The sequence below is a fragment of the Peromyscus californicus genome, unplaced genomic scaffold (genome assembly GCF_007827085.1).
Source record: "Peromyscus californicus insignis strain IS unplaced genomic scaffold, ASM782708v3 Scaffold_17__1_contigs__length_78620276, whole genome shotgun sequence".
Taxonomy (NCBI): Eukaryota; Metazoa; Chordata; class Mammalia; order Rodentia; family Cricetidae; genus Peromyscus; species Peromyscus californicus.
Window position 1 is genome coordinate 49,011,846 of NW_026294469.1, and position 13,175 is coordinate 49,025,020.

Sequence of the window (13,175 nt, forward strand, 5' to 3'; positions counted from 1 at the left end):
TAAGAGAATGTTTGATTTTAAAAGTTGATTTGAGTTGCTGACTTAAGCAATATTATTATGATGATGATCATCATCATTATTTTAATTTTTAAATAGGGTTGGGGAAGAGTAGACAAAAACCAAGTATAAGGAAACCTGCCACTTTGCAGGCTCAAATTTGAAAACTTCATATACACACCAAAAAAATTCATCAAATGCATTTTGGCTTGGGATTAGGACAGAATTCTAACCATTTCTGATATGACCCTAAACACACTTGTGTCATTTTGTACTATGTATTTATATAAAGTATTGGCAGTTACAAAATCAAAATATCAACTCTGAAAAGCATTGAAGATCTCTATCCTGCATGCCCAACTATTTAGCAAAGATTTAATCATTATATAACAATAAACAAGCACACTTAGTGTGCAAATTTGCTTTTATCTTTACTAAATGGTAAAATTATATGTATAACAATAAATTGTTTTTAAATTTTTCTTGATTTATTAGCAGTAAATGTTTTATTTGTATACCTATTTTACAAAAATACATACTAGAGATTATGTGAAAAGCTTCTCCAGTGAAAGAGCTCAAAAGTAGAAAACGTTGTCGGGCGGTGGTGGCGCACGCCTTTAATCCCAGCACTCGGGAGGCAGAGCCAGGCGGATCTCTGTGAGTTCGAGGCCAGCCTGGGCTACCAAGTGAGTTCCAGGAAAAGGCACAAAGCTACACAGAGAAACCCTGTCTCGAAAAACCAAAAAAAAAAAAAAAAAAAAAAAAAGTAGAAAACGTTGAAGAGATCCTGAACTAAACCAATGTCTAGCACACAGTAGGTGCTTGTTAAGTATCGGCTGAATGAAGGTTGTCTGTCATGTCACAGATGTGCCAACTGCTTTGACTGTCCTGGATGCATGCACACTCTTTCCACCCGGGCAACAAGCATCTCCACACAGCTTCCAGATGACCCAGCCAAAACCACCATGAAGAAAGCCTACTACTTGGCCTGTGGATTTTGTCGATGGACTTCTAGAGATGTGGGCATGGCAGACAAATCTGTAGGTGAGTGAGGTGTACTTGAACGTGAGATTTTGTTCTGCTGTCAATGCATAATCCCCATAGACTATCAGCTCTGTATCTGGTGGGCTGTAGAACCTAAGTTCAGCACAGTTGTCAGTAAGTCTTCTGTATACCCAGAGCCTCACATTTATGGATCATGTTTCTTTGTTTTGTTTTTGTTTTTGTTTTTGTTTTTCAAGACAGAGGTTTCTCTGTGTAGTTTTGGTGCCTGTACTAGATCTCACTCTGTAGACCAGGCTGGCCTTGAACTCACAGAGATCTGCCTAGCTCTGCCTCCTGAGTGCTAGGATTAAAGGCATGCGCCACCACCGCCCAGCCCTTGGATCATAGTTTTTCTTTTTCTTTTTCTTTTCTTTTCTTTTTTTTTTAAAAAATGATTTATTTAACTTTATTTTATGTACATTGGTGTGAAGGTGTCAGATCCCCTGGAACTGTAATTACAGACATTTGTGAGTTGCCATGTGGGTGCTGGGAATTGAACCCAGGTACTCTGGAAGCACAGCCAGTGCTCTTAACTACTGAGCCATCTCTCCAGCCCCTGGATCATAGTTCTTCATCTCAGATAGAGTAATACTATTCAGTTTCTTAGAGTTGGTAAAGTAGCTTTTATGAATCTAATACTAGAATCAAACTTAACACCATTTATTATAAAAAAAATATTTATTGGGCTAGGGATATAGTTTATGAAGCCCTAGGTTCAAGTCCTAGCACTGCATAATTCAGGTGTACTTGCTCACACATGTAATCTCAGCATTTCGGTGGTAGAGGCAGGAAGATCAAAAATCCAGGGTCATTCTCAGCTGCATATGGAGCTCAAAGCCATCATGGACTATGTGACACCCTGCTTCAAAAAAAATTATTTTTTTTCAATCTAAAATTTAAACATCATGGACAAAATTAAAAGTGATAAACTTAGAAAAACAGACTAAAGATGACTAACGAAAATTGAAGGACCCTTATCAATCAATCAAGAGAATCAGAAGGAAAACAGCAAAGGATTTGGACAGCAGGTCTCATAAATGAACATAAAAGTGATCATCTTAAAAGGTGTTCATCTGGAGCTGGAGAGATGGCTCAGCGGTTAAGAGCACTGACTGCTCTTCCAGAGGTCCTGAGTTCAATTCCCAGCAACCACATGGTGGCTCACAACCATCTGTAATGAGATCTGGTGCCCTCTTCTGGCCTGCAGGGATACATGCAGACAGAACACTGTATACATAATAAATAAACAAATCTTTAAAAAAAAAAAAAAAAGGTGTTCATCTAACTGCAAATTAATGAAAATGCTATTCCTCAAATATTTTTTAAATCTGATTATCTCATGTTAGTCAGACACAGGATAATTCTCATATTACCATCTTGGAGAACAGTTTGATGACCCCTATTTACTTATTTTTATTTTTTTTTTTGTTTGTGTGTGCATGCCTGTTTAGAGGTCTGTTAGAGAATATTGTTTTAAGAAGGTGTGTTACTTTTGTTTATGTTGAATTTGTTTAACTCTGTGAAGCTGTGTTACTGTGCTTGTCTAAAACACCTGATGGTCTAATAAAGAGCTGAATGGCCAATAGTGAGGCAGGAGAGAGAAATAGGTGGGGCTGGCAGGCAGGAAGAATATATAGAAGGAGAAATCTGAGGGGAGAGAAGAAAAAAGAAGTAGCCAAAGAAGGAGGACAACATCAGGGCCCAGCCACCCAGCTACCCAGCCAGCCACAGAGTAAGATTTATGGAAGAGAACTGGAAGAGTCCAGAGGCAAAAGATAGGATAATGTAAGAAAAGCTGGCTAGCAACTAGCCAGGCTAAGGCTGGGCATTTATAATTAAGAATAAGTCTCCATGTGTGATTTATTTGGGAGCTGGGGAGCAGCCCCACCCCCACCCCCACCCCCCAAAAAAGGAAAAAAACAACCAACAGCAGAGGCCAGAGGACAACTCTCAGGAGTTGATGCTCTCCACTGTGTGGGTTCTGGGGTGGAACTCAGGTCCTCAGGCTTAGTGGCAAGTGCCTTTAGTTGCTGAACCATTCTGGCAACCTTGTTTATTTACTTTTTGAGTCATGTCTCACTCTGTCAGAAAGGCATTAGAGCCCCTGGAACTGGAGTCTAAGACAGTTGTGAGCCACCCTGTGGGTGCTGGGTGTCAGACCCGGGTGCTCTGGAAGAGCAAGCAGCCAGTGCTCCTAACTGCTGAGCCATCTCTCCAGCCCCTGTTTGTTTATATGTATGCATTTGGGTATTTTGCATGTGTCACATTCATGCAGTGGCCATGAAAGCCAAAAGAGGGTGTTAGATCTTCTAGAACTGGAGTTACAGTTGCCAGCCTCTACATGGGTGCTGGGAACTGAGCCCAGGTACTCTGCAAGAGCAACAAATGTTCTCAAGTGCTGAGCTACCTTTTAGTGTGTATTTTATTTTGTTTTTGTAACAGTTTCACTCTGTAGCCCAGACTGGTCTCAAACTCACAGAGATCCGCCTGCCTCTGCCTCCCAAGTGCTGGGATTAAAGGCATGTGCCACCACCGCCCGGCTACTCTGTACATTTTTTAATGGTCAAGGGTTTTGAGGTTTGTCTGGGTTTTGAGTTTGGGGGATTTTGTTTTGCATGTGCAGATCCAGTTGTTCAGAATTCGGACCATGCTACAGATGAGAGCAGGGTTCTCAGATCCTGCCTACTTCCAGAGTTGGATTCCTGGCTCCACCATTTACTACCCATATAACTTTAGATCTGTTAACTGTTTGGAGCTTTGGGTTTCTCATCTATAAAATGCGACCAATTAGAGTACCTTACCTCAGAACGTATTATGAGAACAGAAAAAAATGTGCTCCATTTGAGGTACCTGGTGCAGACACTGTGCATACATTATTGGTGGTGTTGGGCTTGATAGCCTAGGCCTGTGATCCTAGCTACTTGGGAAGCTGAGGTGGGAGGATTACAAATTCTGAGTTTGCCTGGGATACAGAGCGAGGCCAGCTTTGACAACTTAACAAGATTGTTCCCAAACATTTTAGAAACAAGATTGGTGAGATGGCTTAGTGGGTAAAAGCTCTTCTGTACAAACTGGACTGTCTGAGTTGTTTAAAGGGCTTGGAATATAGCTCAGTGGTAGAATATGGGCAGAGCCCTAGGTTCAGTCCCTAATACTGGAAAGAAAGAGGGAAAGAGAAGGGAGGGGTGTGTGTGTGTGTGTGTGTGTGTGTGTGTGTGTTGCTCTTCTGAGCATGCTAGTCCATAAGATTTCTAGTATTCTTTCTTAGAAATTCTATGGTGACATTTTATGAAAATAAAAAGGTAAAATTACTGTTTAATGTTTCTTTTCTAGCTAGTGGCGGTTGGCAAGAACCAGAAAATCCTCACACACAACGGGTAAGTACAAGAACTTAGGCCACAGAGGATGAAACAGAAAGGCAGTGGGTGTGGCCCATGCTGAGAAGTGCCTGTATTTGTGCTGTGGGGTCAGTTACTCACAGAGAGGCATTAAGTCAGTGCTCCTCCTCCTCTGTTAACTAATTCATGGAAAACAGTTGTACTTTTGGTTCTGTGTTCCAGTTTTGTTTCAACAAAGGAATGAAAACAGCTTGTATTGTTTTCTTCCTATGCCCAACAATGGCTAGACGTTTCATTTGCTATCAAATACTCTTGGAAGTACAAGCATGCAGCCCTTTCAGCCCTAGAGACACTGCTGATGTTGGAGGTTCCCTTGCAGCAGTAGTGATGCCCACAGCAGCATGGTGGGCATTCGGGCATTGTGCGCCGCCGTTGGTCTTTCCACCCTGCGTCAGAGCAGTGTGAAGAACTGATGAGCTGCTGTTGGCTGCACGCTACACTGTCAAACTAGAAACCAACAGATTTACGGTTTTCCACCTGTAACATCTGCAAAAATTAAAAATACTGACGGTGTCCAGGGTGAGAGTGTAGGGAAATGGTTTTCTCACATGTACCAGTGTGTAGTATAGGTTGATAGAGATCTCTTGAATTCTTTGCTGTGTGTACTTCGTAGATGCTCACCTACAGAAATGCATGAATGTATGAACAAGTACTTGTACATAGTCCTGTGTTTGTGTGTGTATGAAATCTTCAGCATGTCTGCTGGGAAAGGGAAAAAAGTTCTCTCCAGGTAAAGTAAAAACTATAGTAAGTCAAGTGAGGGAGAAATTGTGCCTTGTCAACATTTTTTAGAAATTTCAACTAATGAGATCAACATGTGAGCATTATGCTGCTGTGTGGAGATGCTAGACAGAGAGGAAAGACTTCCAGCAGGGGAACAGCCTGTAGGTGGAGGAAACAAAGTAAAGTATATAGTAATTCTTTTTTGGTTTTTCGAGACAGGGTTTCTCTGTGTAGCTTTTGGAGCCTGTCCTGGAACTCACTTTGTAGACCAAGCTGGCCTCGAACTCACAGAAATTCACCTGCCTCTGCCTCCTGAGTGCCTAGATTAAAGGTGTGTGCCACCACCGCCCAGCAGTATATGGTAACTCTAAGAAAGTGATTGAAGTGGAGTGTGATATCAGCAGATAGAGAAGGTTATTTGAGGCTTGACCTTGTAGACCAAGAAGTTTGAGAAGTCTTTAAATGTTTAAAAGCAAGGAGATGATGGGATCACATTAGTGTCTTTAAAAAAAAAAAAAAAAAAAAAAAAAAATTTGCATGGGCTGCAGAGGTGGCTTAGTGGTTGAGAGTACTGGGTAATCTTCCAGAGGACGTGGGTTCAATTCTCAGTACCTGCACGGCAGCTAATAACTCTCTTAGAATTCCAGTTCCAGGGTGTCTGGTTGGTGTCTATTGCTGTGAAAAGGCCATAAGCAAAAGCAGCTTGGGGAGGAAAGGGTTCATTTCAAACTCTCACTCCATCACTGAGGGAAGTCAAGGCAGGAGCTAAAGCAGAGGCCATGGAGGAGCACTGTTGACTTGCTTGCCCTGTGGCTTGCTCGTCTGCTTTCTTCTACACCCTGGGACCACTGCTCAAGGTACCAGAAGGCTGCTTGTGGTAGACAGTGAAGTATGGAGCGAATCGTCTCAGCCCCTCCATAGCCTTTGCATCCTCTGCTTAGATGTGAAGATTTCATTTCTGAAAACACTGTAATGAGGGAAAAAATGATATGGGCCCTCCCACATCAATCATTTATCAAGAAAATGCACTACAGTCTTGCCTACGGGCAATCTGATGGAGGCAATTCCTCAGTTGACATTTCTCTTCCAAGGTAACTCTAGCTTTTTTTTTTTTGTTTTTCGAGACAGGGTTTCTCTGTGTAGCTTTGCGCCTTTCCTGGAACTCGCTTGGTAGCCCAGGCTGGCCTCGAACTCACAGAGATCCGCCTGGCTCTGCCTCCCGAGTGCTGGGATTAAAGGCGTGCGCCACCACCGCCCGGCTGAAGAATGTTTTTTTTTTGTTTTGTTTTGTTTTTTGTTTTTTCGAGACAGGGTTTCTCTGTGTAGCTTTGCGCCTTTCCTGGAACTCACTTGGTAGTCCAGGCTGGCCTCGAACTCACAGAGATCCGCCTGGCTCTGCCTCCCGAGTGCTGGGATTAAAGGCGTGCGCCACCACCGCCCGGCGACTCTAGCTTTTATCAGGTTGACAAAACATATCCCAACCAGGACATAAGGGATCCACCACCCTCTTCTGGCCACCACAGGCACTACACATATATGGTACACAGACATTCGTGTAGTCAAAATAACCGTGTACATAAAGTAAATCTCTTCTAAAAAGAAAAAACAATTTTTTTTTTGCTGCTGAATTGAGAGGACAAGAATGACACCAGAAGACCATGTATGTCCTGTTGTAAGAAATGTTTAAATACCTTTTAGAACATTTGTTCTATGCAGTGAGGTCCAGCCTTTGAAAAGAATAAAATAGATGTGTTAGTAATGGTTAGAGAGATAGACCAGATGTATGAGAAGTCCATTATACTTGGAGTGAAAAAGAATAGATATTTTATTCCCTTTTACATGAAAAATAAAGTACTTTGTGGTACAGAGCAAGTTCTATATCTATACGTGGGTGTTTTAAAGTATACCATATGTTCCTAAAGTGTGTCAGAAAGACATAACTGGTAGAAGTGGGTACCTAATGAAAGGTTACATTGAGCGCAAAGGATGAGACAGAGGTGTGGTTTTTTTCGTTATGTTTGTATGTTTGAATTTTTATAATTAACATACTGCTTTATGATAAAAAAATTGAAATAAAAAGTGACAAGGCTGGGTGTGATAGATAGTGAAGTATGGACTCATCTTGACTCCTCCATAGCCCATGCATCCTGCGGTTGGATGTGAAGATTTCATTTCTCCTTACAGAAAAAAAGGGGAAAAAAAAACTTGCACACTTCATAACTTTCCCTGTTTCTTTATTCATTTTATTTCAATTCAGTACAGTTGATTGACTGTTAGTCTTTTCGTGAAATAAATAGAGTCTTGGATTTCTTACAGATGAATAAGTTGATTGAATATTACCAGCAGCTTGCTCAGAAGGAAAAGGTTGAACGAGATCGCAAGAAACTGGCACGGCGTAGAAACTATATGCCTTTGGCTTTCTCGGTGAGAATTTGGTAAAGACATTTTGCAAGGCCTGTAAGGCATCAGAGTAGCCGCCTTTCAGAAATGGCCAGGTTCTGGATTTCTGTAGTTGGGATCAAAAGCAGTTTCTCAAATACAGACATGTAAGCCCACAGCTGTGCTTTTGTATGTCATTAATTCTATTTAAATTCCTTGTATTTTAATAGAGACATCTATCTTTCTTCTTCCATCACTCCATTTCATTTTTATTCCTACCAAAAATTACTGCTTAATATTTTAGGCTATACAAAATTGTTTACTGCTTTTGAATCTTATAGAAAGATTGAAAAGAAGGTGGGCAAGCAGTAGATTTTATTCTCCCTACCATTGTGACATACCTCTGGCACCCTGGTTTCTCAGTTCTAGTCTTTTGTTTGTTTGTTTGTGTGTTTGTGTGTTTTTTGTTTTTATTTTGACACCTTCCCATCCTTTTTTTCAAGATAGAAATCACTGACACATGCACTGGTATTTGTGGTGGTGGTGGCGGCAGTGGTGGCACTATTACTGGGGATTGAACTTAGGAGCTCACCTCTGTAGGCAAGCACCCTCTCACTGACTACATCCTGAGCCTTGCACAGTACATTTGTGTGGTTAAATAAGCAGAGACGCCCAAGTGGAGTTGTTGGTAGAAATGATTTGTCGATGTCATTTTCTGCTAATTTATAACTACTAGACAGAAGGAAGGATGGGGATTTTGAGTTTTTCTTGTTGTCCTCTAAGTTTAATTTGTTCTTACAGAATAGTTTGTTTTCTTTGTACTTGTTTGAGCCCTAACATATTGACATTAAGAAATAATAACATTTATTAAATGGTGTGACATGTTGAGCACTGGGCTAAATATATATGTATGTCATTTTATTTAATCCCTACAACAGTCCTGTGAGGCTGATAGTATTTCCCCCATTGTACACTTGAGGAAATGAGATCTGGAAGGTTAAATAACTTGTCATACTGTATCTACTGGACAATTAGTTAAGCCACTAAAGACATAGTGATTGGTAAGGTCCATATAGAAAGAGATTTAAGTTTAAACATTAACTAAAGCACCTACACTTACCAAAGAAGTAAGTGAATGTTCCCAAATAGTCCAGTGGCCTCATCAGCATATCCACGCCTACATATTAGAACAGAACTTGGAACTAAACGCTCTATCCTTCAACCTTCCCTTATACCTGCCGGCTGTATGCATTTGCTTTTATCTTATGCTTCATTTTTTTTTTGTCTCTGTTGTAACCTGCTGCTATATGGGGGCGCTACAGCAACACACTATTCATGTAGTGGTAAGTTCTCCTTTATGATTCTTGCTAACCCTGAAGAAGTTAGCAGATGGTCTGGATGTGCCTTAGATACTTGACATAGTTCTGGCCTGACCCAGGGCTTGGGTGTTCTGAGGCTGGTGTTAAAGCTTGCGTGTAGTCCACTCTGACTGTGTGACTGTAGTTTTAGTCTCCGTGTTGCTTATTCTAGAAATAGCAGAGGAATGTGGGTTACAAATAAAGTGGATTCTAAGTAGCTTTTTTGCTTTATTAGTTTTGGTTTTGTTTTAGTTTCTGCTTTTCCCCCTGAGCTTCTCATGCAGTCCTCCCCTATTTCTTGCTTTCAATAGATAGGAGGTACAAACTGGCCTTTCTAATAGGAATTTCTGAACTTTGTTTAGGACAAGTACAGTCTCGGGACCAGGCTTCAGCGACCACGAGCTGGTGCATCCATTAGCACTCTTGCTGGACTTTCGTAAGTTTGGACATGAAATGATTGAAAACAGCAAATAACAAAATGCGTGTTTAAAGGAGCATCAAAGTATTTTTTTGAACTACCAATAGGAAAAAGATTCTTAGACTTAGAAAAGACCCAAACTGTAAGATACTCTATGTTAGAGGAATACTTCAGTCATTGATAAGGACTTTGAAGATAATCCAGTGGACCCTTGGGAAGTTACTGCCTCTCTTCTTTTAGCCTTAGAGAAGGAGAAGACCAGAAGGAGGTAAAGATTGAGCCAGCTCAGGCCGTTGCTGAAGTGGAACCTCTGCCTGAAGACTATTACACACGACCAGTGAACTTAACGGAAGGTAATTTCATGTGTTCTTCTGTTCCTGCTCCGTTCTCAGCTGTGTGTGGTTTGGCCCCTTGCATGCGTCGGGACTTGAGAGTCTTAATGGAATCAGTAGTAAATGATGTATTGAAAATCAAGTAGATGTACTCATTTAAAGAACTTTAAAGTGTCTGCCAATACTGTTCATTTTGGCATATTGCTTCTGGTAGCATATTTCTTTGCCCACGTACAAGTCTGATTTTTGAAAATGACTGTGAACTAAGCCTGCTTTCTGCCTTTCTTGCTAGTGACCACCCTTCAGCAGCGCCTCTTACAGCCTGACTTCCAGCCAGTCTCTGCTTCACAGCTCTATCCTCGACACAAGCACCTTCTGATCAAACGGTCCCTGCGCTGTCGGGTAAATACTCTGTGCTGTAGAGTTGCCACTTATACAAGAGAAAGGCAGAGGGTAGACATGACTGCTATCTGGCCACTGTAGTAAATACAGAAAGCTCGGGGAACACACCGGATGTTTGGACATTGTTTTAAAAAGTTTCAATATAAATTCAATCTTAATGACTCTGGAAGTAGCTACTATTGTTCTTGCTTCTCAGATATGGACCTGAGGTATCTGAAGGTTGAATGCATAATGTAAGCCCATAAAAGAATAGCAGAAGAATGTATGGGTTTTAGGCTTAACACACGGAAAACACTAATGCAAATTAAACAAATTAAGAAAAAGCAAGAAAGAAGAAAAACCACAATTTAACCTCTAGGAATGTACAGAACAAACAATAGTTTTGCGAGTAAATTGTAAAAGCAAAATAAAATGGAAGGAGGAAGTCTTTTAGATTACATCCTGTGATGCTGTGGACTCCATGATGATGAGCTCTAATATGCCTGAATGATACAGGGTGGTACCCACTGGTCACACATGGCAGCCAAGTTCTTGAAATGTGAAGTTAGCTGAGATACTGACTCCTAATTCATTTAAATATCCACATATGGCTAATGTTATCAAATAATGCATCTCAAGGTTGAAGCATTCAAAGGTATACCAGCCAAGCACAATTTGTACACTTTATGCAGATCCTGATCCAGACAAAACGTAGATATAAAACTTAGATAAAAAAGAGCCCCGGGAGGAAGGGAAGGAGGAGGAGGGGAGAAAACAAAAATTTATAAAATCTAAGAAATTTAAACATTACCAGGATTTCTTCTGTTATTAAAGTATTAGTCTTTTTTAGGGATACTATTTTTTGATATTCTCATCTTTTTGGAGATGCATGCTAAAACATTTATGGATGAATGGCATAATGTCCAATATTTATCACAAGAAATAAGAATGTAGACTGAACATATAGCAAAAGCTTATTATCCGGCTCAGATGGTTCATTGTGTGAAGCCACGTGCCATCAAGAATGATGACCTTTGATCCCCAGGACTCACATGGTAGAAGGAGAGGAGTGCCCACACTCGACTGATTAATTCATTAAATAAGGAAAAGGCTTACTTTTTACTAAATTGAATAAAGTAAATAAATTGAATAAACAGCTCATTTATATGCTGATTAGACACAACACAAGTACCAGAATTCAGAGTTAAAGGGCAGATAGAGCTGGACATGGTGGTACATGCCTATAACCAGCTCCCGGGCATCTGAGACAGGAGGATCTTCAGTTCAAGGCCAGCCTGAGCTATACAGCAATACCCTGTCTCAAAATGCCAAGGGCTCAGAGTAGAGCTCAGTATTAATTTAAGAGTACTTACCTAGCACACACAAGGTCCTGGATTTGAGTCTCAGCAAGAAAGAGGAAGGAGCAGTGGAGGCTATACAGACACTAATTATTTTTTTCTATTTTTCATTTTCAAGACAGGGTCTCACTATTTATCTCTGGCTGTCCTGGAACTTGTGTAGACCAGGCTAGCCTTAAACTCACAGAGATCTGCCTGCCTCTGCCTCCCAAGTGCTGGGATTAAAGGCATGTGGCTGAACAAACATTAATTTTTTTTTTAAGTATTTCACTTTTTTTTCATTTCCTTTGTTTTTGTTTTTTTGAGACAGGGTCTATATGTAGTCCTGACTGTCCTGGAACTCACCATGTCAATCAGGCAGGCCTCAAACTTACAGGGATCCCCCTGTGTCTGCTTCCCTAGTGCTGAGATATAAGGAGTACCCACTATGCCCAGCTCACAGACTGTATAACAGTTGAAATTTATAAATACCAAATAATAGACTCAAAGTACACAAAGCAGTGTTTGAGAAAATTACATAAATAGACATAATGGGGAATATGTTGACATATATTTGTCTTAGAAACAGAACAAACATAAAAATCAGTAAAGAAAGATTTGGCACCTTTTAACTAGCAAACCTGACAAATAGATGTGTATATAAAACATTACACCTAACGTCTGTACAATATACATTGACTGTATACTGGACTGTAAAGAAAATCTCGGGCTGGAAAGATGGCTCAGCAGTTAAGGGCGCTTACTGCTCTTACAGAGGAGTTCAGTTCCCAGAACCCCTATTAGGCAACTCAAAACCACCTGTAAGTCCAGCTACAGAGGATTCAGCACCTTCTTCTGGCCTCCATAGGGTACTTGCACTTACCTGCACATATCCAGACACTCACATACACATAATTAAAAATTAAATAAAAACAAATTTTAATACTTTGGAAAATTAAATTCTTTAAGTGTATCATTTGATCATAATGTAATTAAGTTATAAATTGATAATTCATACATAGCCATCCTTAGATATATAGATGTCTGTGTAGCTATTCAGAGTTACAGATATAGGAGCATTTACACATAAGAGAAGTTAAAACAGTATCTCAGCATCTATTTCCAGAAGTTATAAAAACAGCAGCAAAATTAATTGAGCAAAATAGAAGTAAAAGCAAATACTAACTCTATTAAGGAATTAAGAAACAATGCAGAATACAAGAGAAAACCAAAAGTTGATCCCTTAACAGACATTAATAGAAGTTAATATTAGTATGTACGTTAATACAGATTTGCATAGATGTTGGATATAGAATACACCATTAATACAGTAATAACTATCCAAAATAAATAAGTAGTTATTTTTCCTATCAAATTTACATATTATGTAATATTGATTATTCAAAGTAATATGCTAGCATGCTATATATTTTTAAACATAAAAGGCAGTAAATGGTAGTAGGTATGTACTTCTGTGTGAAAAGGAAGAAAACATTACATGTATATATAAACAAATCTAATTTTTATATATTTGTATATAATTGACTTATAAAAAAAGCAGAAATATCTATGCATGTAAAAATAGTTGATGTTAACCATGTTTAGTGTTACACACCTTTAATCCCAGCACTCTGGAGGCAGAGGCAGGTGGATCTCTGAAACTAGGCCAGCCTGGTCTACAGAGTGTGTTCCAAGACAACCAGGGCTACACAGAGAAACCTTGTCTCAAAAAAAAAAAAATTTTTTTTTAAAGTTGATGTTTGCAAATTATGGCATTGCAAATCGTTGGGGAAAGAATAAACTATTAA

General features: G+C 39.8%; 1 protein-coding gene across 2 annotated transcripts in view; it reads left to right on the top strand.

Annotated features, from left to right (window-relative positions):
- Positions 1–13,175, top strand: part of Dctn4 (dynactin subunit 4) — a 33,304-nt gene that overhangs the window by 5,599 nt on the left and 14,530 nt on the right. The window contains exons 3-9 of one of the 2 annotated variants that reach the window (XM_052742231.1): positions 863–1,041; positions 4,375–4,418; positions 7,479–7,586; positions 8,864–8,884; positions 9,262–9,335; positions 9,558–9,670; positions 9,942–10,051. In XM_052742231.1, coding sequence (XP_052598191.1) covers positions 863–1,041; positions 4,375–4,418; positions 7,479–7,586; positions 8,864–8,884; positions 9,262–9,335; positions 9,558–9,670; positions 9,942–10,051 — 649 coding nt within the window. The remainder of the gene's footprint in view (positions 1–862; positions 1,042–4,374; positions 4,419–7,478; positions 7,587–8,863; positions 8,885–9,261; positions 9,336–9,557; positions 9,671–9,941; positions 10,052–13,175) is intronic. The other variant, XM_052742232.1, reaches the window with a different exon arrangement.